Below are 23,073 nucleotides of genomic sequence, written 5' to 3'. Positions count from 1 at the left end.
CTCAGCCTGGAGTTGGAAAGGGGCTGGGGATCGGGAAGGACTTGCAGAGCACAGGGAAGGTGGAGGGCCTGGCATTCCAGAACAGGAAACAGTACATGGGAAGAAGAGAAAACGAGACGTCAGTTTGAGAAAGCAAGTGTGTATATTACTTGTTTTGCTCTAAGTCCTAACGCATAAAGCAGATGACGTAGAGGATTTTTAGTTGTATCAAACTATGATTTCTGAAAAGCATTCTTCTTGAGATTACCTTTTTATATTTTAAACTCTGTACTCTGTCTCACTGACAACAGAGAAGCTGAGTAGAAAAAAGAAGATGGAAAGATTGCAAAAAAAAAAAAAGCAGAAGGCAGGAAGATTGCAATGAGAAAGCTACATTAGAGAGAAAGCATGTGGTTTTTAAAGAGAGTCACATATACAAGGCTATGGAATGCAGTTAGGTAGTGTCCCTAACAATGACTTTTTTCCTTTTTTTTTGGTCTCTCACTCTCCCTCCCTTCCTTCTCCTCCCACCCCTCTTTCTTGAGAAATCCCCAACGAGCTCTCAAGAACTTACATGCTGTAGAAACCTAGTCCCATCGGTGGTAGCTGGGGTAGAACTATCTCTAAGCCTCTCCATCTTCTCTGTCCTGTGCCCCTGCCCTCCCCTCACTCCCACCCAGGCACCAGGGAAGGAAGGGAGCTTCTGGGAGAGGCAAGCTCCCACTGCTGAGACTCACCATCCTTTGTCATCTTAAATCAGGGAGGAAAGAGAGCAGCGAAGGTGCAGACAGACACAGCTTTGAATCTCGGTATCAAAGTGTCACCTTTCTTCCTACCTTGGAGCCTGGGAAGACTCTGGCCCCTTTCCAAGAGGGAGCGAGACCCTTCTGAGCATGAGAATCTGACTTGGGCCTCAGCTCAGAGTGGAAGTATGGAATTAGAGATATGGATGGAAAAGAGAACCCTTCAATTCCCTGTATTTTTTTAAACAAATAAACAAACAAAAAAACCCCAGAGCATGAGGAATTTGAAAATTTATGTTGCACCGACATTTCATTTCTGCCCAACCGCGATACCTAGTGGATTAAAAGGCCAGTTTTAAATGCACAGGGTGATATTTTTCTCGTCGCTTGCATCAGTCCCAGGGGCAGAGATGGAGACAAAGAGCAGCCCTTGACTCATTAAGATCCCAGCGATTCAAAAACATTCCAGCAGGAGGAGCTCTAACATGCCCTAGAGTTCGGATTTTCAAAACCAGAAGGTTAAAAGCAAACAGAAAAACAGACAGTGCGCCCCTCAAGCTGCGGTCTCCGTGAACAAACATGTGACTAAGTCCAATTAAATGCTCAGTGCGAAGCCAAGGATGAGACTGGCGGGGACAGGACGGCCCACATCTGCTCCGTCCACCTCCCGATGCTGCTGGGCTGGGGCTGGAGCGGGTCCCTTCCTTAGCTCTTGCAAAAGAGGGGGCAGAAGGCCGATTTCTGGGCACGTGCAGAAGCCATTCTTGCCCTCTTCACGTGTCCTATTGTTTCTAAAAGTGTTCCGGACTGGCTCAAAACCTACATTTTCTTTGGTGGTTGAAGGCGCTTACAAAAACTCCTAAATGTACTTTACTCAGTGGCTTGTTGGTCGCTTTTTTTTTTTTTTTTTAAATAAGGGAAATGCTGTGTTTGTAAAAATTGGTGCTAAAAGGGCACGGAATCATATGTCTCCTGGGCCATGTGAAGAGTCTGCAGAAAGAATTAGAGCTTTCTAACACACACACACACACACACACACACACACACACACACACACCAACTGGAACACAAAGAATTCACTCAGGAAAACTGAGTATATGCACTTAGTCGTTATCAGATTTTTAGGGTAAGTCTTTCCATTTTGGACAGTGTTGTGGGAGCTGACACACTGGGCTTCCAGAAGGATCAGAATTACTTAACCTGAAGGAAATTCTCAACCGGCCCCTTTTCATCTCTGGCCAAGAAGAAGTCAAACTTTTTGTTTTACACCTTAGTGGTATGCCCACACTTAAAATTTTTATACAGACTCCTACAGAAACTTTAACTAGGCCAATTCAGACCAAAAGTCACTAAATAAAGCTAGTCTAGACGGAAAAATCTATGAAAACCATATGTCTTTGAGGCATCTGTCTTACAAAAACTGCCATCGTCCTGGAGAAACAGTTCGCAAAGTTTGCCTTTAGGAACGCAGGGCTCTAAGGAGCTGGGAGCCGTGCTTAAGACGATGGCGGGCCTTGGACGGAGAGAGGAAAGGCACGGTGTTTGCAAATGAAAGGCTCTCAGCTGTCTGTAAACGTGGCTGAAAGGAAAGGCAAAGGCAGATGGAATTTCTGTCTCCATTCTCCTCCAAGGGATCAACAACGTGGCCAGTGTGGTTCCTCCATCCTCCTACAGAACGTGCCACCAGGGGATCTCAAAGCGACTGCGCCCCCACTCCCAGAAAACGCTTTTGAATAAGGTTGGACGTGGCTGAGGCCAAAGAACCCGAACATTTCCTTCGGACGATGACCTCATCCTGCCGGCCTGCCAAACACAGTGAGCAGGCAGGTGTCCCTCCTAAGTAACCAAAGGCAGACGGTCCTGAATGATGGGGTGTGGGCCTGACTGCGAGTCATGGGAAGTGAGAAGGGCTGGGGTCCTGAGCAGAGAGCACACAGAATGGAGGGGTGGTCTAAAACCTTGCTTTTCCGATTTAACGCGGCTTTCTGAACTGGAGACGATGGTCAGTGCTACCTTCGTTATTCTAGCTACGTATTTTTACATCTCAGAATGCACCGGAACAGGGGTATGAAATCCATAGGGGGGAAAACCCCCAGGAAATCCAACTTTAATGATAAAAATAACATTTTAACTAAAAACTGAACAGTCCGGGGAAGATGTCGGAAGTATTTATAAATTGTAAAGATTCCTTGTGGCCTTTAGGAATATGGTTCTGAGATGTCTTGCTCTACAAGGAAGGGGACTTTGGAACGATAGTAACAATGGTTATTGGCGTGAGTGTCCATTCCTGCTCAGTCACCTGGATGACTCTGAGTGAACAATAGATATCAAATAGCCACATAAGGAGAGAAGGTTCTGAGTGCGAGGAGGCGAGAACATTTAAAAAGAAGGAAACCTGTAAGATGTAATCAATCCCACAACGTTTGAAGCAAAAGTGAGAAACACTATTTCAACCTGTTTATTCAAAGATGCTGGTGCTGTAAAATGAGTTTTCAGTATTTTTATTAGTTTTCAAGTACTAAGAGTTATGATAGTAATGAGGGTATTGAAATATTAAAACAAATCAACATTCCTCATTAGTTTCCTAAACCGTAGGCATTTAAATAATGGAAGGGCACTGATGAGCCACTGGGGTGTTTCTGGCCCATGGATTTATGTCCTGAATGCTCTCATACTACTGTTGTTAGTGCTAAAACTCCACACTTGCTCCCCCGCTTCCCAAATGGTATGTGGCTTTATTTTGACTTTAGACCCAGATATGTGGAGGCAAATTATGGCAGTGGTTTCTCTAGTTAACATATTGACTAATCTTTCCTTAATTTTCCACCCAAGAGGTGATAATTAAGGTAGAATTGGCCTCACATGAAGTTTTATTATTTTAGTTATTAAAGTATTTTCTAACACTACTAAGCAGCAAAATTAAATTCTAGTTGTTTTAGAAATCAGTAGACCTTTCCTTGAGTTTTTATAGCTTCTCATCCATGGTCTGAAGGGAGAGCAAGTGGGCTGACTTCTGGCTAAGGCCCTTGAATGTGACACTAAGTGGAGATTTATTCAAGAGGAAACTTTCACTCACTCTTAAATTGACTTTGAGAATGATCCTGATATAAGCTTTAAAAATACGCATGGTCCAGAATATATCTTACATAAATATCCATTGCCAAGGGGAATAATTTCATTTTAGTCTCTCTGGGTGGCAAAGTACCTGTAAAAGTCTCATCTCCTACTCTCATAAGAGGTCTCATTCTAGAAGAATGCCATATATATGGATCAAAGTACATTTGCACAACGCTGCCTCATGGAAATCTGAAACTAAATGGAGGCAGTCTTCACACGGTGGAGGCAACTGGGGTATTTGATCGTAAAATAAGGTCATTTTCTATGTCGTATTAAAAGCCACCTGATGTCTTCTCACACCATCTCTCTCCTTCTTGGTTTTCAAAACTGCCATAGAAACTTGGGGATTCACTGGTGATGGTTTATCTAGTTGGTAACTATCCACATCTTCACCTCATTCCCCCTCTCAGTTGGTTCATTCACCCTCCCACACACAAAAACAGGGAAGAAATGAAGCTTATTTCTAGATTTTATATTAACTTGCACACTCACTGGGTTCCTAGAAGAGCAGTAAGAAAAGTACTTATACCTTATCCTATTTTTCTGTGTTTAAAGGGAAATGTCGACTTTAGGAAGATTTGGGATTCTGAACATCTCAAGTCAAGAAGGCCTGGCCTTGCCACTGATGATGAGGGACTGAGGGTTCATTCTGCACTTGCCATATGGACTGAGCATGCTCCTTGGACGGGACATGTGTTCTTTGCACCATTCCTGGGAGCTGATAATTCTGACTGGAAAGCAGGGTGGACATTTCCTAGTGTTTATGGGAACAGTTAAAAAGTACTTCCAGAAATTAGAGCACTTGTTATTTGCGGTTGTGTCTATCATGTGGCTCTGATGGCTGAAAAAGCAGCGGAGGGAAAGAAAGTGCCACGCCGCAGGGAGGGCTGCCCAAATACCTTGAGGCTTCAGACTCTGTCCCATGTAGAATTTCTCCCTATTTTTGGTCAGAGTTGCCATATGACCTAAACTTCCTCTAAATACCAGTAATGTGGCATCAAAACACACACAGGCAGATTCTCTCAAACCCGAGGCCCTTCCAACACCATCCCCTTCCCCCGCAGTTAAAAATACTGGCCAGACTCGAAGTGTAATATTTTTTTGGCAACAGTATTTAGTAAGGCAGATGGATTTCATTTGGCAACTAAAGGGTATAAATATGTGTTTAGATTTGGAGGTTCCCTCAGACAACGGCTACAATACTCTGGGGCCTGGGTAAGCTAAAGGATTTCAGTGTCAGGCATTTTAGAATCCTATGTTTAGGCAGCAACAAAGAAATGACAAGCAGACAGAAGCCTTGGAGACCTCAGCTAAATCCTCAGCTCCTTCCTCACAGTGCTGGAGGCAGGCACTCAAAGCATGTTCTGAGTGAAAGAACCAGCACTTCTATTTTCACGTTTATTTTCCTGGCTGTTTATCGGCGAAAGCAACTCCGGGAACCTCAAGTCCACGTCTAAGATAAGTCAGAGGGAAGGAAAAAGGCCCAACAGCTCCTTCTGGTAATTTGCTGCTTGGGTAAAATTTAAAGGTGATAAAAGCCAGGAACTGTGTTGTGCCATGAAACTGGGAAGACATGGAAAAACATGCCGTCTAACCATGACTGCTCAGACGTGAAGGTTTTCCTGTAAAAGCATTGTTTATCTGCAGTGAGAGAGACAAAAAGGGGGCAGCGATAAAGCCAGCTCCAGCTTGTGTGTCTGCTGACATTGGGTAGAGTTTTGTGTTGTTTTTCTTTTCTTTGAGCTGACATCAACTTGTATATAGGAACAGTCGGCAGATGCCGATGGGGGCAGTCTGCTGCTGACTGCCTAGAGGAAGAAGAATCGTTTTGGGCATTTTTCACTGGTCAGTGGCCGACAGCCCAGCTCCTACCCTGGCTGTCTTCCTCTATCAATCTGGTGAAACCTAGGCCAGAGCTGGGTACCCTGAGACTCAGAAAGGCTTTGTCTGCAGTGGTTGAAGCTTAGCAATTTAGGGCCCCAAATGGGACAATGCCAGGGTGATTTGCTGCGATCTGTCCTGGGACAAGGAAGCAGTTGTGTCTGGTTAACTCAATGCCAGCTACCCCTGGGCCACCAGTGGCATACTGTGCGATGTTACTGCTGTCTGCCGGCACTGGTGTTGCTTGTACCTTGCTTCCTGCAGATCCTTTCTTATTTTCCTTCCGTTCTTACTCTCCTGCCACCTTGGGTGTTTGGGAAAGTGAGATAAAGGACACACTGATAACAGAAAGGCCTCATCAGAAGCCTACCTTGACATACATGCAAAGCTCCCAAATTCTGGTCCTCGGAACATTTGCAGTTCTGTTCCTGGGCCTCGTCTACACAGAACCCATCCTTCTTAACTGTGGCAGATTGGAGACATCTGCGTAGATGCAAGTAGCTAGACCCAAGGAGGAGACCACCTACTTCACTGAGACCAGAGAGAAACCAAGACCCGAGAATGAAACACTCTGACATTACCCACTGATCCTCCTCAGTGAACTATCATGTTACAACCACAGTCACTGTGGAACTAGAAGGATTTTGATGGGATAGTTAATTGAGGGGCTGAAACAAAATTGGACATGTTCTTTAGTGAACAGCTTGTGGCCAAATTTCTGTTTTCATCAAAATATATTAAGCACCATGACAACTCATGTTAAACCTGCAATGAGTTATTAATTACATTGGGGATTTCAGTAACAAATTTTGGAACACAGTAGCCTCAGGAGATGCCTGAAATATTAAGAATCAGGAAGAATACCTCAGAGTTGATTCTATTCTGGGCAATCATACCTTTTTAAAAAAAATAAAAAAAATATCTTTGCTTGACTTTTAAAGCCAGTTGCTAAAAATAAAAACTGTTCCCTGAAAAAAAAATCCAAATCCCTAATCATGAATTTATTTGTTTGCTCTGTAAAGGGGAAAGGCGGTGGGGAAAACAGAAAGCTCGTGCGTGGCTGAGCTGGGAAATCACAAGACGAATTCATCATCTGTCCAAATGGCACCCAGCTGCTAAGAGGAGTCACTCTCACAGGGCTGCTGAGGAGAAAGCAAGGCGGGACGCTCCCAGGACATGGTTCGGGGGAGTCAGACACAGGCTAGTCACACGAGTCGCTTAACTGTCCGTGGGCCCTGTGCCCCCGACTTCAAGGTTCAGCTGCTTCATCCTTCATGGCACCAAACCTTGATGTTAAGGATGCAAAGACACTCATAAGAATTGTGGGTTTGTCTTTACTCACACTTTGGGGGGCTGGCTGAAATAACAAAACAAAACAAGGAGACCTTACCCGTAAGTGAAAGGGACTCTGTGTTAACTGTCAATCGAATCAACATGTGAAATCTGTGAAGGGATTATAGCCCATCAGGGCAAGCAGGTCAAACGTTTATGGCAGGATTGAACTAAATGGTAAAGAGAATCAAATGGCTTTGACCTCCGTAAAGAACAGAATGTGAGTGCACAGACTGTCTCTACGTAGAGTGATTTCTGCATTGTTTGCCATGACTGGTTTAGCGGTGAGTTACTGAGAATGGGGACTGTGGTGGGGCTCAATGTGTGCCCTGCAGAGTCAAGGAAACCGCCTAAATGAAAGAACATACGTGGGAAACCCTGGGGTAATCTGGAGGTCACCCCGGGGCCATCACGCAGCACAGGATGCCAGTGTCCTCGTGGGGCCTCCCCACTTTCAGTGGAGCATTTCTTGGTTCCTACGTTTGTTACTGTCATGTGGACGAGCTGGAGGAAAAGCCAGATTCTTGCCTATGATTCAGTTTTGCCATTTTCAGAAGACACCACCAGCCTTGGTGAGGAGGGTGGTTACAAGACAGTACTTCTATTTTTCAACCTTTTTAAAAATAGAAGACTGAGTGGTGAGGTCAATGAAGTCTGCTTTTCCTTGGATAGAGACCCTTCCTCCCACTCTGATCCCCCTCTGACGGTTGCAAAATAGCTCAGCCCAAGGAAAGGGGGGAAGACAAATGCGTGAAGTAATGCCAGAATCGGCTGTTGCCAGGGAAAACACTCCGATTCAGTTCATTTGTTCTGTTCATGGTCAAGGCTGTGATTCTCAATTAACTAATTTTACCAAGTTGTAACCAAAAATAGCTACATCGGCCCTAAAGTTAGTGCATGATGAAGAGTTGGAGCTTCAAGTAAGAGAACAGGCCCCCCTCACCAGGTAGTGTGTATGTTTAAGATCACCTTGCTGAGCAAGGACACGACGGGCTGGGATTGTCAAACAGGGTTCAGCCCCTCCACAGAGGTTGTGTGGGGCGAGAGGGGCGATCCACATACTCTGGCAATAGAAAATGTCCCACACATCGGATTTGTGAAACTCAAGTTACTAATGACAGAAGTATCCGTGCTGGTGAGTCTCTCTGGGACCGAGACACTCCCCAAGTTCAGGTGGAATTAATTAAAACAGGCGTGTAGTTTGCAATATTTCCAGCTCCCTCCCTGAAAGGCTCCACGCACATGAACCAGAACAGCTTGAGCAGCTGAGAAGAGCTGGGCCAAAAGTGACTCCACCAGCCTCTGTCCTCCCTCTGTCTTTATTTACATGGCAATAGAAAGATAGAATAATCATGTTTTTTCTTTCTTTCTTTTCTTTTGTTTTAGAGCAGAAGGTTCCCGGTTTCTGTACAATTCATGTGCTTTCATTACCTTTAAATTGGGTTAAAATGAAAATGTATATAGGCTCTTAAAAGTCAAGATCATAACTTGCTAATGAAGTTGGGAATTATCCAGAAGAAAACTGCACAAGCACATGCCCAAAGGTTCAGGTATGGCCTTTGTGATCTTAAGCCCCGCCTCCCCCCTCTCCCCAGGAGCCATCGGGACACTGCCCATGCTGTCCTGTCACTTTCTGAGTTTCTGGTTTCAGATAAAAGAGGAGAAAGGGTCCTTAAAGAAAGCAAAGAACTGGCGGGGGGGGGGGGGGGGGGGAGAGTAGGGGGGGGAGGCGCGGAGTCAAACTTCCTTCTTATAAAGCTAAGGGTTGTCTTCCTGGAGATGATGGATAATGGCATTTCAGCTTTTTAAAGTTTTTCATAGAAAAAATGTAGGCAAATCAGGGAGGGCAAAGAGGATATAAATAAATAGAACAAGGTGAAAATTCAACAAAAGCTTCCCTCAACGACTTTCTTTCTTTCTTTCTTTCTTTCTTTCTTTCTTTCTTTCTTTCTTTCTTTCTTTCTTTCTTTCTTTCTTTCTTTCTTTCTTTCTTTCTTTCTCTTTCTTTCTTTCTTTCTTTCTTTCTTTCTTTCTTTCTTTCTTTCTTTCTTTCATCTTTGTCTGTCTTTCTTTTCTCTCTTTTTTTGAAGTCTTAAACCCCATTTCTGGCTTGCATTTGGTAGGATTCCTGCTCTGGCTTTTATTAAAAACAGACTTTATGTGGTCAGAATTCTCCATCTTAAGCTAAACTTAAATAGGCATACGGATCCTGACAGAGTAGTTCTTGCTCTCTCTCAGGTACCCCCCGCCCCCCTCCCCCACCTCCACCAGGGATTTCTGTCCCAATGCCCCAAACTGGCCCGAACTTGAGGGCTCAGCACAAAACACCCCACCCCCCTTTCCTCTTAGTACACTGTGAACTCTTTCTCCTCTTTCACATTGGAGATTCTGCAAGGCCAGATCCAGTGAAGTCTGTCTCTAACTTAAGAATACTCTAGAAATTTTGAATAACACAACTGCTGTCCTATAAATTCTCAAATGCAGACGCATGAAACCTGGTGTCCCCTTCCTCCAGCTGGGAGAAAACTGCACAGGCACATGCAGATTCCTGCCGCAGCCTCCTGTGAGCGAGCTCGGAAACACCCAGGGCGACCCCACCCCATCAGACACACCAGTTTACCATGGCACAGTGTGTCTGAAGGGCACTGGCATGCTAGCTTCTCTGCAGCAGGGGCCAAGGCAACCCAACGTGCAGGCAAAGTCATGCATTTCCATTGGGGGACAGGCAGCACCAGGTCGCTCTGGTTCCCTCTTGTAGCTCAACAGGTAAGATGGCCAGCTCCAGGCTCTTGGATGGGGCCCCCCGCCTTCCCACTCCAGCCCTCAGTCCCCAGTGGTCTCCATACCTTCCGGGCACAACGACAGGCACTGTTCCAGTCAACCTGAGGTTCCCTAAAACATTAATTTAATCTGGCCTGTAGGCGGCTCGGTGCTGACGTGGATGTTTTCTTACATGCACGGGACAAGCTAGTGGATCCTGTAGGGCAGAGCTTCTCAGGGGGAGAAGGGGGCTCTCTGCTCCTCACCCCTGGCATTGGGGATGTCCAGAGACATGTTTAGTGGTCACACTGGGGGAGGGCAACTGACATCTCGTGGGAAGAGGCCAGGATGCTGCTAAACATGTCAGCAGAGTCGAGGCTGAGAATCCCTTGGCGCTGCGGTTGGGGGCCGGGGCTCTGCAGGCAGACTGCTGGGGATCAGAGCCCAGCTCCTCCAGGGCCTGGGGGAGCGGTCTGGGGCAAGTTGCTTAACCTCAGTGCCACGTCTGCAAAATGGATAATAATCCATCTCACTGGGTTTGTTGTGTTAAACCCAAATGTAATTGCAAAGCAATGAGGGCAGAGCCTAGATCTATTGAGAACACATTAAACATTAGCTATTGTTATTCATGTGATTACTAGAAATTTAGTTCAGTTCTAAATAAATAATAAGCCAACTCTACTGAGTTTAGAAAAAAAGGTTTGGGAGTGTTATATCCTCTTTGAATGGGATCAGAATGATGATAATGGTAACAACATTACCATAAGAGCAGTTTCTCAGCTCTTTCAAATACCTCATCTCACATGACTTGGGCAACAGCCTGTTGAATGTGTCCCTGTTTCCTGGATGAGGATGTGCTGCTCAGAGTTAAGTGAGTTGCCCATGGTCTGTGGCAGAGCAATGTGACTCCACATCCCTACTATTCCAGCTCCAGCAGCCTTTGTCTTCATTGCACCTGGCACCCTGAAGATCCCAATAAATGTAATCATGGTCATCGGAGCGGGGGGGGGGGGGGGGGACTCAGGCTTCCTGGGTGGGGGGAAGTCACTTCTGTTCAATGTCTAGTCAAGTTTTTCCTTCATGGAACATACAAATATTTTAATCCTCTGAATTTAATTTTTAAAAATGAACTTCCTATATGAGCTAATTTTCTTTCTTTTCAAAATGTGTTATTATTCTTGAAAATCTACTTCCTTCTATTTTATAAATCTCCAATTATACATATCGTACATATATTGATTGTAAATGTAAGAAGGTGAGAAGCTAGCTTTAACTATATACATGTTTCAAGTTCCATTTATTTGCCAGCTATTTTCTTTTACAGTTGAGGCAAAAATCTGCTTTTAAATGCCAAAATGTCTAATTTAAATGTACAGTGTTCTGTCTCTTATATGATGGTGGTGGTGGTGGGGAACGAGTTCACATAGCAAACATCATGCCTATGTAAAATTTCTATGCTAGTTTAAAATAATTACAGACTAATCAGCGGATTTTTATGCTGCCTACATTAATGTTAATAATATTGGGCTTAAGGGTCATAGTTCAGAGGGCAGATGGATAATAATCCTTGAAGTCAGTGGTTTTTGAGAATTCCTTTGGTAACAGAGGTGAGGACTTAGCTTTGGTGATAGGTTCACGACCTTGGAGCACACAGCTTGCTTCAGCCCATGACCTTGGAGCACACAGCTTGCCTCAGCCCAGCCATGGCTCTTTAATTTCAAAGCTTTCCATTACATTCTACAAACAGCTGCCAAAATGTCAATCTTTTGGACCCAGTTTTCTTGGGGCCCCTTCAGTTTGTGCCAGTTGATCAAGGAGAGGCTTAGACCACATTTTGGTTTTTAAATGGTGTAAAAACTCAGCAATTTCCCAGGATTCCCCTCCCAGGTGAAAAATGCAAACGTGTATGATACGGTCTTTGCAATTTTCTTTTTCAAGTAACTTTTGCCTGTTGTGCTACGAAAAGAGAACCAAAGAGCACCCCACACTGTCTTCCGCGCAGTACACTTACCTGGGGACACTGGGAGGGGCCCTAGTGGGCCGAGAGGGGACCTGTGGAGGGGCTCCGTATGTGTCGTTGCTGTTGGGGAAGGGCGGCAATGGGCCCGGCCGGAATGGAACTGGGGGAGCCCCTGAGTGGGGTCCCGGGGATGGGATGGCAGGAGGGGGCCCTCGGCCAGAACCAGGCCGAGCCAGGGGCGTGCTCAGTGTCGGCCTCCTTTGGGTGGTGGGGCTCGGAGGGGGCGACCTGGGAAAGAGACCAACAGTTTACCACTCCTACTTTCTCTCTGAATGCATCTTAAAAACACATTTTATAACTTCCTGATGGCTTTTTAAAAATTATTTTTTGACTGAGAAACTCAGATAAATGTTAGAAATGTTTAAAGGTATAATAAGAAGGTAAAGAGTAGGGGAAGTTTCCCTCCCCCACCCCCTTCACTCCACAGAGCCAGTCAATAGTAGTTTCTTTTTAACTATATTCTACAGTTTCTCTCTCTATATATAAATTACTTTTATTTAAGCTTCACTGGAACTTGACTACCTTTTCATTTCAGTACTTACAGACTGGTCTTATTCTCTTTACTGGCTGTGCAACATTCCACTGTACTGATGCATTGTGCTTGTTTCTGACAGGAGTTGGGATGACCTGACCCTATCTCTCACTGCTGAACTTAAATATTTGTTCCTCTTTTTTTCTAAAGAGTTTCAGGGGAGTACTCCCCGTAAATGGCACTGCCGCAGCCTGGCAGGCCTCAGGGTGCGTGAGCCACCTTCCTACCTGCGAGTGTGCTGTATCCAGGAGTCGTCCACGGGAGGTGGGGCAGGGATGAACGTGGTGGCCGTGTTGATGTCGCCAATGATCATGAGGGCTTCTTTAAGGGCCTGGTACATGTGAAGCATTTCATCCCGGCGTTGGGCCTGCTCCGCTGACTCCTCCATCAGAGTGTTCTGGTCCTCTGAGGAATATAACTGTGCTAGGAGCTCTGAGTTTATAAAATCCTTCACCTGTCGGGTCACCACAAAAAAAGTAAGATGGGAATGAGTGAGTGGTCAGACGGTAGAAACTGGGCCAGAGCCTGTGGACAGAGTCTGCAAAAGTCTACTCTGGGCAAAGGGCTGCAGTGTGCCTCTGTTCATTCCTATTTCCTTCATCCTCCTCCCGATCCTCCACCCAGAGGCTATTGACATGAAAGGAAAACATGACACAGATTCGTTGAAAAGAGGGCCAAATCCTGGCATCAGCAGAGAGGACCTGGTCTCTCAGACTGAGAAGGCCTGCGTCTGAACCAGCTTCCTCACAATGGTCTGAGGCTGCTTTGCTTAGGGACGAGGGGGGTGCCCAAGGTAAGCAGCAGCATCTTCCACAAGAAACAATGATGTAAAGAAACTGATGTCCTAACACAGGTTATCCATTCCTTAACATTCCCAGTCCTTGACCCAGCTTTTACCAAAATCACTGGAATACTCTGAAGACCCTAGGTTTCAATGTGCTCTCCAAAGTGGAATTACCATCAATAAGTCAGTATTTGTTAAATACAGCACCTTATATAATTATGCAAGTTAATGTACAAAAAAAGTGATATACTCTCTGCTTTCTAGAAGTTAATCATAGAAGCTACTTATCAGTGATGGGTTCTGGATACAAGGTTAACAGATAGATGTGAACAGACTAAAGTATGGACACCCCACGTGAGGCACAGCCCTGAGGGAGAGAGAACCAACCACATCTTATCAAATCCAAGATACCATTGTTTTTAAGACACACCACTAATAATGTGTGCCACTAAGAAAGAGAAAATCATCACCATTTAAAACTGTGACAGAATGGCTCTAGCTGGTTTGGTTCCGTGGATAGAGCGTCGGCCTGCGGACTGAATGGTCCCGGGTTCGATTCCGGTCAAGAGCACATGCCTGGGTTGCGGGGTCAGTCCCCAATGTGGGGCATGCAGGAGGCAGCCGATCAATGATTCTCTCTCAATGTTGATGTTTCTATCTTTCTCCTTCTCCTTTCCTCTCTGAAATCAATAAAAATATATGGGGGGGGGAGGGGGGGAAACTATGACAGAATGCCAGATGCCACTGAATGTCACAGGCATCTTCATGTCAGAAATATGAATTGTGGAAAAAGTGAAGGTGAGAATTGATGACATATGGTGTGTCCCAGGTGCCTTTACAAGTTACCTGACTTGGTTCTCACCTCATACTTAGGAAATTTATTATTATCCCAATTTTGGAAATGAAGAAACTGATGTTCGGAAAACTTTAAGTGACTCCCAAAGCCACACATTAAGTCGAACCCCAAATCTGCTGACTTGAAGTCTAGTGCTCTTTCCATGACCCCCTACACTTTGGGTGCTTAGAAAGGACTGTTGATGTGTAAGCATCATTATTTTATAGTGGTGCAGCATTATGCTAATTAACATAAGCCTAGAAAAATAAACCACTTGGATTGTTGGATTTCTCCATAAATGAGAATACTAACACTTATCTGGAGTCACTGAATTTCTCAAGGTAAGGCCAAAGGCCAGTATATTGGACTGTTGTTACAAATCCAGGCAGACATCAGAACACCGGTCAGATGCTCAGAATTCCTGGGTTGTCGTTATAGCATCTAATCACACAATGAATTCAACTAATTGGAAAATTCCATGAAAACACAGCTTCCCTGGGAAGTAAAGAAAGGTCCTCTGTACATGTTTTGTCAACCAAGAGTGGTTCGAATATGGACAAGATGCATTCAGACAAGAGGCTGGGAGAGCAGGTTTATGTGTGATAGCCGGGGAAGGTAAATTTGGCCAGGTAACCTGGGGCCAGATGCGAAAGCCTCTAATGCCAAGGAAAAGTGTTTGAACTTTATCCACTTGGCAATGGGGAGCTGTGGAAGGCTCTTCTCTAAGTCAGTGAAACAATAAAAGAGAGCTTTAGGAAAATTAACCTGGTTGTGATGGGAGAAGAATTTGCAAATGGAGATAAATGTAGATCATTTGTGAGATGACAAGGGTTGAATTTAGCAGGGTTGCAGTGGAATAGAAAAGATAGGCGTGTACAAATGACACTGTAAAGGCAAAACCTGCTGGACTTGTTTGGATGTGAAGGACAAGGAAGAAAGGAACAAAGACAACTCCAGCGTTGAGGTTTGGGTGAGAAGGAGGAGAGAAAAATCAGAAGTCAAGAAGGAAAAGTCAGATTTAGAGGAAAGACGGTCAACTGGGCTGAAAGATTTTTTCACTTGTACCCGAGGAATCAGGACATTTGCACAAATCTTCCACTGTTGGGTGTGTGTGCACTTGAAGGGAGGGTGCAATTCCAAATTCAAAACCAGACGATTTTCCTGGCATTGGCCATCGGTTGGTTAAGCTCTTTGGAAGCTTTACATCTTCCTGGAGTATCACTTAGAATCTATTAAACACAATTTAAAAGACAGTCTTTCCAAGAAGAGATTTAAAGCAGATCTGAATGAAGAAGCAACTGTCAAACAAACCACTAAATAAAATAGTCAGGGCCTGTCTCAGCATTCTGATCAAAGATCTGCCTTGCATCAATTCTTCCACATCAAAATGTTACACATGAAGACTTGCCGACTCCCTGAAAGATTGGGCAATGTCCTGGAATAATTTGAGTATTACGAGCATGAGAGAAAAGGATAACACGCGCAGTGGTTAGAGACCATGTGCTTTGGAGTCAGATGGCTCTGAATTTGAGTTTGAGCTCTAACACTCACTGTTTTGGGGCAAAGAACCTCTTTGAGACTCAGGTTCCCTTCCTGAGGACAATGGTGGTAGCTGCCTCAAGAGCTGTGCAAGGATTCAGGGAAAGCATCAATACCCAATGCCCAGCACGATGTCCAGCATGTAGCCAGTGCTCTGCATACAGAAGCTACTCTTTCTACAGAAGACAGATAAGCTGGCACAGATAAGCTGGCAGACGCAGGAGAACAAGAGTACAGGTTGACATTTTACTTTGTACTTAAGCAAAATTTTAGGAAGACTCTTCTCTTTCTCTCCTGCTAGTTGGCAGGGGCGGGGGCGGGGGAGGGGGGAGTACTTAGGGGAGTTTCCAGACACTTCGGGGACTTTCTGAGCGATCTGAATGTCAACGGGACAAACACTGAAACCAAGGGCTCTGCACGGCAGTTAGAAACCAAGGTCCGTTTCAGAGGAACAGCACGTAGAAAATATCCTCACAGAATGTGACAAACATGAATTCTACTTGGATGTGAGATGCAAAGTAAGATTTATGCTTTTAATTATAACACCTTAGAGCCTATACATCTTTGTATGGCTCACAAAAGAATTCTCTCACACAAAACCTCATTCCAGTTCAAACTCCATGGGCTAGGAAAACAGGCACTACTGCAACACGCCCGCCTCGGTGCAAAGGAATGTAAGGTCATTAGCTGTGTTCCATATGGTTCCTCTCTCTTGCTTTAACCCTTCTCTAGCAACCTGCAATATTTTTGGATCTTAACCCTTCTTTGTCTTTAGCTCTGAGATCGTTTTAAAGCCTCCACAAATAGAAGAGACATTTCTAGAATTTTCATCCAATGTAGTTACTAAGGAGACCATTTCCTTAAAATCTCTTTGTTTCCAGACGGGAGGGCCACAGTGTGGAACACGGTGGGGGCTCTCGTTCACACAAAGACATAGGAAAACGTAACTGACAGTCTGAGGATGCGTAGTCTGCAGAGGAACTTGGTTCACATTTTGTGAATCTTTGAGATCTCACAATTCTCTAATTTCTTCGTCTGCCAGGGATTTAGTTTGGCTAAAGATCAACAATGTTTTCCTTGTTTAAAAAGTCACATCCTTTGACTCACAAACACCATGTTGTGTTAAAAAACTAGACACTAAATGGCTGTGAGGTTCTGTACTATGAGATCCTGAAGTTTGAGAACAGACAGAACTGTAAGAAGCCAAGAGCATACCCCTGGTGAGGAGTGATGGGGTTCAGGGAGCAGGGGGTGGGGGGCCTTCAGGGCCTGGAAGAGATCTCTTTCTGCAGAAGGATGCTGAATTCTTGACCCGTGGAAACAAATCCGTGTTCTGGTATTTAAGATGCACTTTCCTCTCACATAATGAACATTTAAAATAACACTGCTCCATGGGCATTAAAGTGATGGTCAGTTTTGAGACGAGGGCATGTGTTCCTCATTTTCCACCTTAGTGCCAGTGGCCCAGGAGAGGGCCTGTAGTCTTTAGGGTCCAGGAGCACAGGACGCAGTCCAGGGCCTATGGGTGAAAGGCCTCTAGATTCCATATTTGGTTCTTCAAAAGTTTCATAAAACCTTCACCTTCTATTTTGCATTATCTGGTCTGGTTGAAATCTGAGGAACAATGTTTTAAATTATTTAGATTTAAAATATTGTTTCTCATATTTCAACAAACCCTAATTAAATCTTCATGGCATATGGACCTCTGGGAAGAGACCCCAGGCGTAAGCCATGGGGATAGGAGCCCCTTACTTTGAAGAGGCTGACTTACGGTTTTCCTAACCTTGCCATATGCATTTTCTGTTGTTGACCTGGAGAGAAGATCCGACTGAATGAGAAGACCTGGGTTTTCATCTTGATTCGGCCAACTCCAGCTGTGCAATCTGGAATAAGCCAACCTCTCAAAGCCTCCATTTCACCATTTGTTATCCGGGCAAAATGTGAGTACCTAACGTGTGGTTGTTTTGTGGGTTCAGTCCCAGCATCATGTGCCACTTTGCCACACACATTTCTAGAACAAAGCTGGGCCCACGTTCATAGTTCTCTGGTGGAAAACTTCTGGTGGGGGAGCTACAGAGAAAAGGCCGCCCAAATGCGCTAGCCATGGGGTGCCACGTGTACGTTAACTTTCAATTCCTGAACCAAAAACTATGCTTTTGACTGCAGCCCGTCCAGAGCGACCGCCTGTCATAAATGTGCTATTTCTTTGTGTCGCTGTTACCTGGTATGTTTAAGCAATGAAACAGCTGCTACATTTCAATAGACAAAGGCTTACAGTATGTCTGAGGCGAGGCATTTATTGCTGGCTTTAAACTTCTTAAACAATTCCATATGGAGACTTGAGTGGCAGAGCACTTAATGTAAACTTTCAAAGGAAACTGCCCACCAAACTCTGAGCCTTAGGAAATTTGGCTGAAACACGTTCTTTTTCAGGAGGCGGAGGGCCATGCCCATGTCAGAGGTGACGAGCCGCAGCACCACGTTCCACAGGGACAGTCCACAAAGAGAGGACCCGTGGGAGGCCACCATCAGTTTTGCAGGACATTTAGCTTTGCCACCCAAAGCCATTCAGAGAAGCCGCAGGGTTGAGTGGATGGAATTGAGAATGAGGAGTCAACGTGTTCCTTTTCTAGTTGTGATTCTTTGGTTAATTCTCTCACTTGAAGCTCTCTTCACTTCAAATCAAATAAAAAACCAACACATGGGTGGCACGTGCTGGGTACTCACCATGTCCCTGTTCCTTGTACCCAGCAGGGCACTCTGGAATGAACACAAAGGGCTGAGACACTGGCACAATACGATGCCGTGAGGGTCTGAGTCCATGCAGATGAGGGTGTTTACACTTTTTACATATATAAAATTATATGTATAATTTAAAAAAATATATAAAACTATACTTATTTTTACATATGTAGTAAGAAAGTGGGTAAAATGATACTTAAAGAAAAGCAGGTGTCCTCGATATGGAAAACTTTCTTCAGACCGGTATAAAATGTTGAATTTCAAGCAACGAGAACCATAATTCCTTAAGAATCCAGCATTCTGTGATATTTGGACTTTTTCATATTCCTGTGAGCCTCTGCTTCAACATTTGACCTGGTGTCTTGATGGAAGTGGACATCCCCATGACTCTTATGTGAGGTCCCTCTCAGACACCGAGCAGAGCTCTCCCCCCATGGCTACTGCCCGCGAGGTGGGGTGCAGCCATTTCCCTAGGGAAGCCAGTTCGTCAGGGAGGAGCCAGCCAGGGCAATTACCCACATTTCTTTGTGTATGTGCATGTGTGTTTTTCTTGAGAAGGTGAAAGTGGCATACATTTGCAATAGGGTCTTTTTTTTCCTTTTAACTAATTTGTGTCCAGCTACTTCTTGTAGCTCTAGACAGGAAGCGCTATTTCCTGTGCGGATGATTGAATACAGTGCAGAGCAAAGCAGCGTTTGAACCGATGGCAGCCCTAATGACTCTCGGCAAAACAGTGAAAAGATAAATGATACTCAATCAGGGAAATGTTTAAATAAGCAAGGGCCTGGATATACCATGGCAGAACAACCTGAACTTGCTCAAGCAAAGTTAAGAGGGCAATTTTAAAAATACACAGACTATTTGTTTAGTACTTTATATTTTTCAAAATGGCATATGGTCACATTCATTATGTTCTTTGACAATTCCGTGAGGCAGCTTGGTGTTCTTACTGTGGGTTTAGAAGTGACTTCAACTCAGACGGGCCAAACGATTTGCATCCGGTCACACAGCGGGCCGTTGAACAAGCTTAAGAACACAATTCAGAGTTTCCAAGTTTTCCATATACTGCTTACCCACCCCCGATACTTCAAAGCATCCCACTAACCTTGTTTGAACACGAGAAGTATGTGAGAAGATAGAGTTAAAAACAAGAATGTTCACATGAGTGCTTAGGGTTTCTGACAGTCGAGGAATGTATGCATGAACAACAAATGAAGTGTCATATTTAGGAAAATGATTTTGAAAGGAGTCTTGAAATATGGATAAAGGCTATTAAAGTTCTTCAATAGGCACCTATATTAGCTTCTTATAATTAAACTAGAGGCCCAGTGCATGAAAATTCATGCACTGGAGGGGGATCCCTCAGCCTGGCCTGTCCCCTCTCACAGTCCAGGAGCCCTCAGGGGCGGGAGGCGACCCAGTGATCAGGGGAAGGTGAAGCCCCCATCACACCTCTGCTGCCGACAGTGAAAGCCTCGGCTGGCCCTGGTTACCTGAGCCTCAGGCAGCCCTGGGCGGCTAGGCAGCCTCCATCTGAGGCTTGCCTGCGCCTGCCTCAAGCTGGCCCTGGGCGGCTGGGGGGCTGAGGGGACTGGGGGACTCCAGAGGCAGGCACGCGGAGCAGCCAGATGTGCCTGCCACCCTGGCGGGGCTGAGGGGACTAGGCGCCACCATCTTGTGGCTGTGGGTGCTGCCATCTTTGTGAGGGCGTGATGGTCATTAGCATATTCCCTCTTTATTAGATAAGATTTTTAAAAAATTTTTTTCCATTTTTAAATTAAGGTATTACATATGTACATATCTTCCCATTGCCCCCCCCCACTCCCATACATGCCCTCACCCCCCAGTGTCTTGCGTCCATTGGTTATGCTTATATGCATGCATACAAGTCCTTCGGTTGATCTCTTATCTCCCCCACCTCTCCCTAACCTTCCCGCTGTAATTTGACAGTCTGTTTGATGCTTTACTGCCTCTGTATCTTAGATAGGACTTTTTATAGTACTTCCATATATACTATCTAATGGAGTAAGTCCCTAAACCAGGTACATTTTATGAATAGTGTTTTACATATGGAGGAAACACCCAAAGAAGTTCCGTGAGGTGTCTTAGGCCAACAGAGTCTACAGCAGAACCAGGTTTAGGATCCAGGTCTCCCCTGAATTTTAGTGTGGGGCTCTTTTCAGTACTTTGCTATCTAGTTTTTACTTGTTAAAAGCAAATGCTCATAATCGATCATTGGTTTAAATAAAAAGGTGTCCTTAGAGGATAAGTAGGAATAAAATAGTTGGTGTCACACTTTGGAAGAGTCAGGAAATCCTGCTATAAAATACCCCTTATAGCTTATCTTACCTAAAAGATAATTCCTCAAATAACTTGAGATATTATTTGTACTTGAACAAAGCAGCTACCAAAATAAGCAACCTGGACCATGTATTTTAAGTATCATATCATGACCACTGTAAAGACAACCATGAAGAGGGAGAGTCTATACAATATGGGTCACCTGATGGCTGGTGCAGCAGGAAACGTTGGGACCTGTGGCTGTTATCACTCTTACCTTAGACTGACTTTGTATCCAAGGGGATAGGACACAAAACCCTTTCCCAGGTGAAAATAGAATTCCATAGCAGGAGAAATCTGGATCCTAAACCTGCTTCTGCTTTAGGCTCTGTTGGCCTAAGACAAATTATTGAACATCTTTGCATCTGTTTCCTTCATATGTAAAATACTAGTCATAAAAAAGTACCTGGCTTAGGTTCTTTTTAGCAGATGATAATGATCATAGTAACGTATTGTATCTGTACGCGTGTGTCTGAAAAAAAGAATAAATATCTTTTGCCTTTCATCTCAAAGTCAGGGCATCTGGTTTGATTGCTGGCTTTGCCACTAATTTATATTCTAACCATAGCGATGCTCTGCTTTCTTGCAAGCAAATTCACAAGCCTTCTAGAGAAGACAGCCAATAGGGAACACCCCAGCATTGTAGCTAGAAGTTTCACATTTTCTTTCCTCAGTTCTCTTTCACTGGCCGGCCACTTGCAACTTGTCATGGAAAATTATGAACCTGGCAGTAGGTGTTTAAACCATACAGAAAATATCACAAGGAGACTCAAGAGAATGTGAGCCATGTCCACAGTAGGAAGGGTTTGAGGTTAAAGTGAGAGGGTTGATAATCACTTACGTTATTGATCATCAGGTGCATTATTGTCTTTGGAATTAGATCTCGGATACATTTGTTGATGATGGACATGTAGGAGTCCACCAGGTTGCGAATGGTCTCCACCTGCCTCTCCAGTTGGGGGTCCAGGGAAAAGTTTTCTGCTTGGCCATTCTCATCATTTTCAGTCTATCAGAAAGGAAAGGAAACATGGATTATTTCACATTTCGTTCAGAAGAAAGAAAAACACCAGACACAATCAGATGATCAACTCCTGTTTACTGTACGTGTAGTTACATGATGAGCTGGTAACATCTTTATCGCACAACCATTAATTCTAAAAAGAGATCAGAACCGGGCAGTTATTAGTCCTCTTGTAGTCTGTCACAGTCTAGGAGAAGCAAGTATTCTAATTCTGAATGAATGCTGAGATGAATAACCGGATAAACAGCGCACCTAACAACATTCCTCTAGAGAGCAATCTAACCATAAGCCATTTGCAAGCTGGCCCAAGAACGGAAACCAAACATGTGCAGATGTAAACTTCTGGGAGGGGTCCCCAGGGATTCTGTAGATTAGAAATAACCTTGGTGTTTACAGGAACTGACTCCCAGGTCTCTCTGAAATGGATCAACATTTGGATCAGCCCAGATTTAAAACTAAATCTCCTAGGCCTGGCCTGGACCCAAAATAAGAGATATAGAGGATAATTCACTTTTCCATGCACTTGCTGGAATTCGTTATGTAAAGTCATGCTTCTGTCATCACTACCAAAGGCTGGCTCCGCTGTGAAAAACGTACAATGTTAACTTCCAACTTGTTACTCTCTGAGTAAAACAGGACACATCTATACTCAAAGATTTTATTTGTGCAACAGGAGAGAGGCATCTGTTTTCTATACTGTGAGACTTGAGTTAATTAATTTTGGCTTCCCCACCAGAGGCTGGGCTGGAATGGCATCTTCGTCATTAAACGCTGACCTATTGGCTTGGCATTGAAATCATTTTAGAACAAATGGTCTCCATTTCAAGTCAGGTTGAACCAGCTAAGCCCCAGAACATGATACAAATATTGTTAGTGGTCTGGCTGCTTTCTAGCATTTGGAAAGATTTAATTACTAATGCAAAAAAAAGGGGGGGGAGATAATTTATTGCTTCCAATGTGAACATGAAATACTTCTCCTTGGATATGTACATACTTTGATCTGCAGGCTTTCAATCATCCAATCCGTTCTAGGAAAAGAATTGTGCTAAATGGCTTAAATGGATTTATAAATGACAAGCTTTTCCTTTGAATCAATATGCATATGTGAAGGACACAAAATCAACAACAACAAAGATATAAATTTGTTCTAATCATTTACACAGGCTTCCCTTGCTCAGAAATACCCAATATTTTAAAAAAATATTAAAATATTATGTGCTCACTCTAAAACACAAGCTATTCTCCAGTCTTGAGAGTATGACCCCATGCTTCAAGGACACTTCAAGGACATTTCTGAGGCATCTTACAGCTACTACAGCAAGATAGGGGATTGGAAGTTTGACAGTTGTTCCCCAATACTGTTTTTTTAATCGTCTTTGGCTATTGAATTAATTAAATCAAGTATTATGTAGTTTTTCACTTATTAATTTGTGATATAAGCATAATTG

General features: G+C 44.2%; 1 protein-coding gene across 9 annotated transcripts in view; it reads right to left on the bottom strand.

Annotated features, from left to right (window-relative positions):
* The window catches only part of DNM3 (dynamin 3), a 373,749-nt gene that overhangs the window by 17,033 nt on the left and 333,643 nt on the right, over positions 1–23,073 (bottom strand). For 5 of the 9 annotated variants that reach the window (XM_079761529.1, XM_079761527.1, XM_079761525.1 and 2 more), the window contains 3 exons: positions 21,446–21,610; positions 12,592–12,818; positions 11,824–12,060 (listed from right to left, as the gene is read on the bottom strand). In XM_079761529.1, coding sequence (XP_079617655.1) covers positions 11,824–12,060; positions 12,592–12,818; positions 21,446–21,610 — 629 coding nt within the window. The other 4 variants (XM_079761524.1, XM_079761526.1, XM_079761530.1 and 1 more) reach the window with 2 other exon arrangements.

Source organism: Cnephaeus nilssonii (assembly GCF_951640355.1).
Source record: "Cnephaeus nilssonii genome assembly, chromosome: 21".
NCBI classification, from domain to species: Eukaryota; Metazoa; Chordata; class Mammalia; order Chiroptera; family Vespertilionidae; genus Cnephaeus; species Cnephaeus nilssonii.
This window is presented reverse-complemented; position numbering and strand designations above follow the sequence as displayed.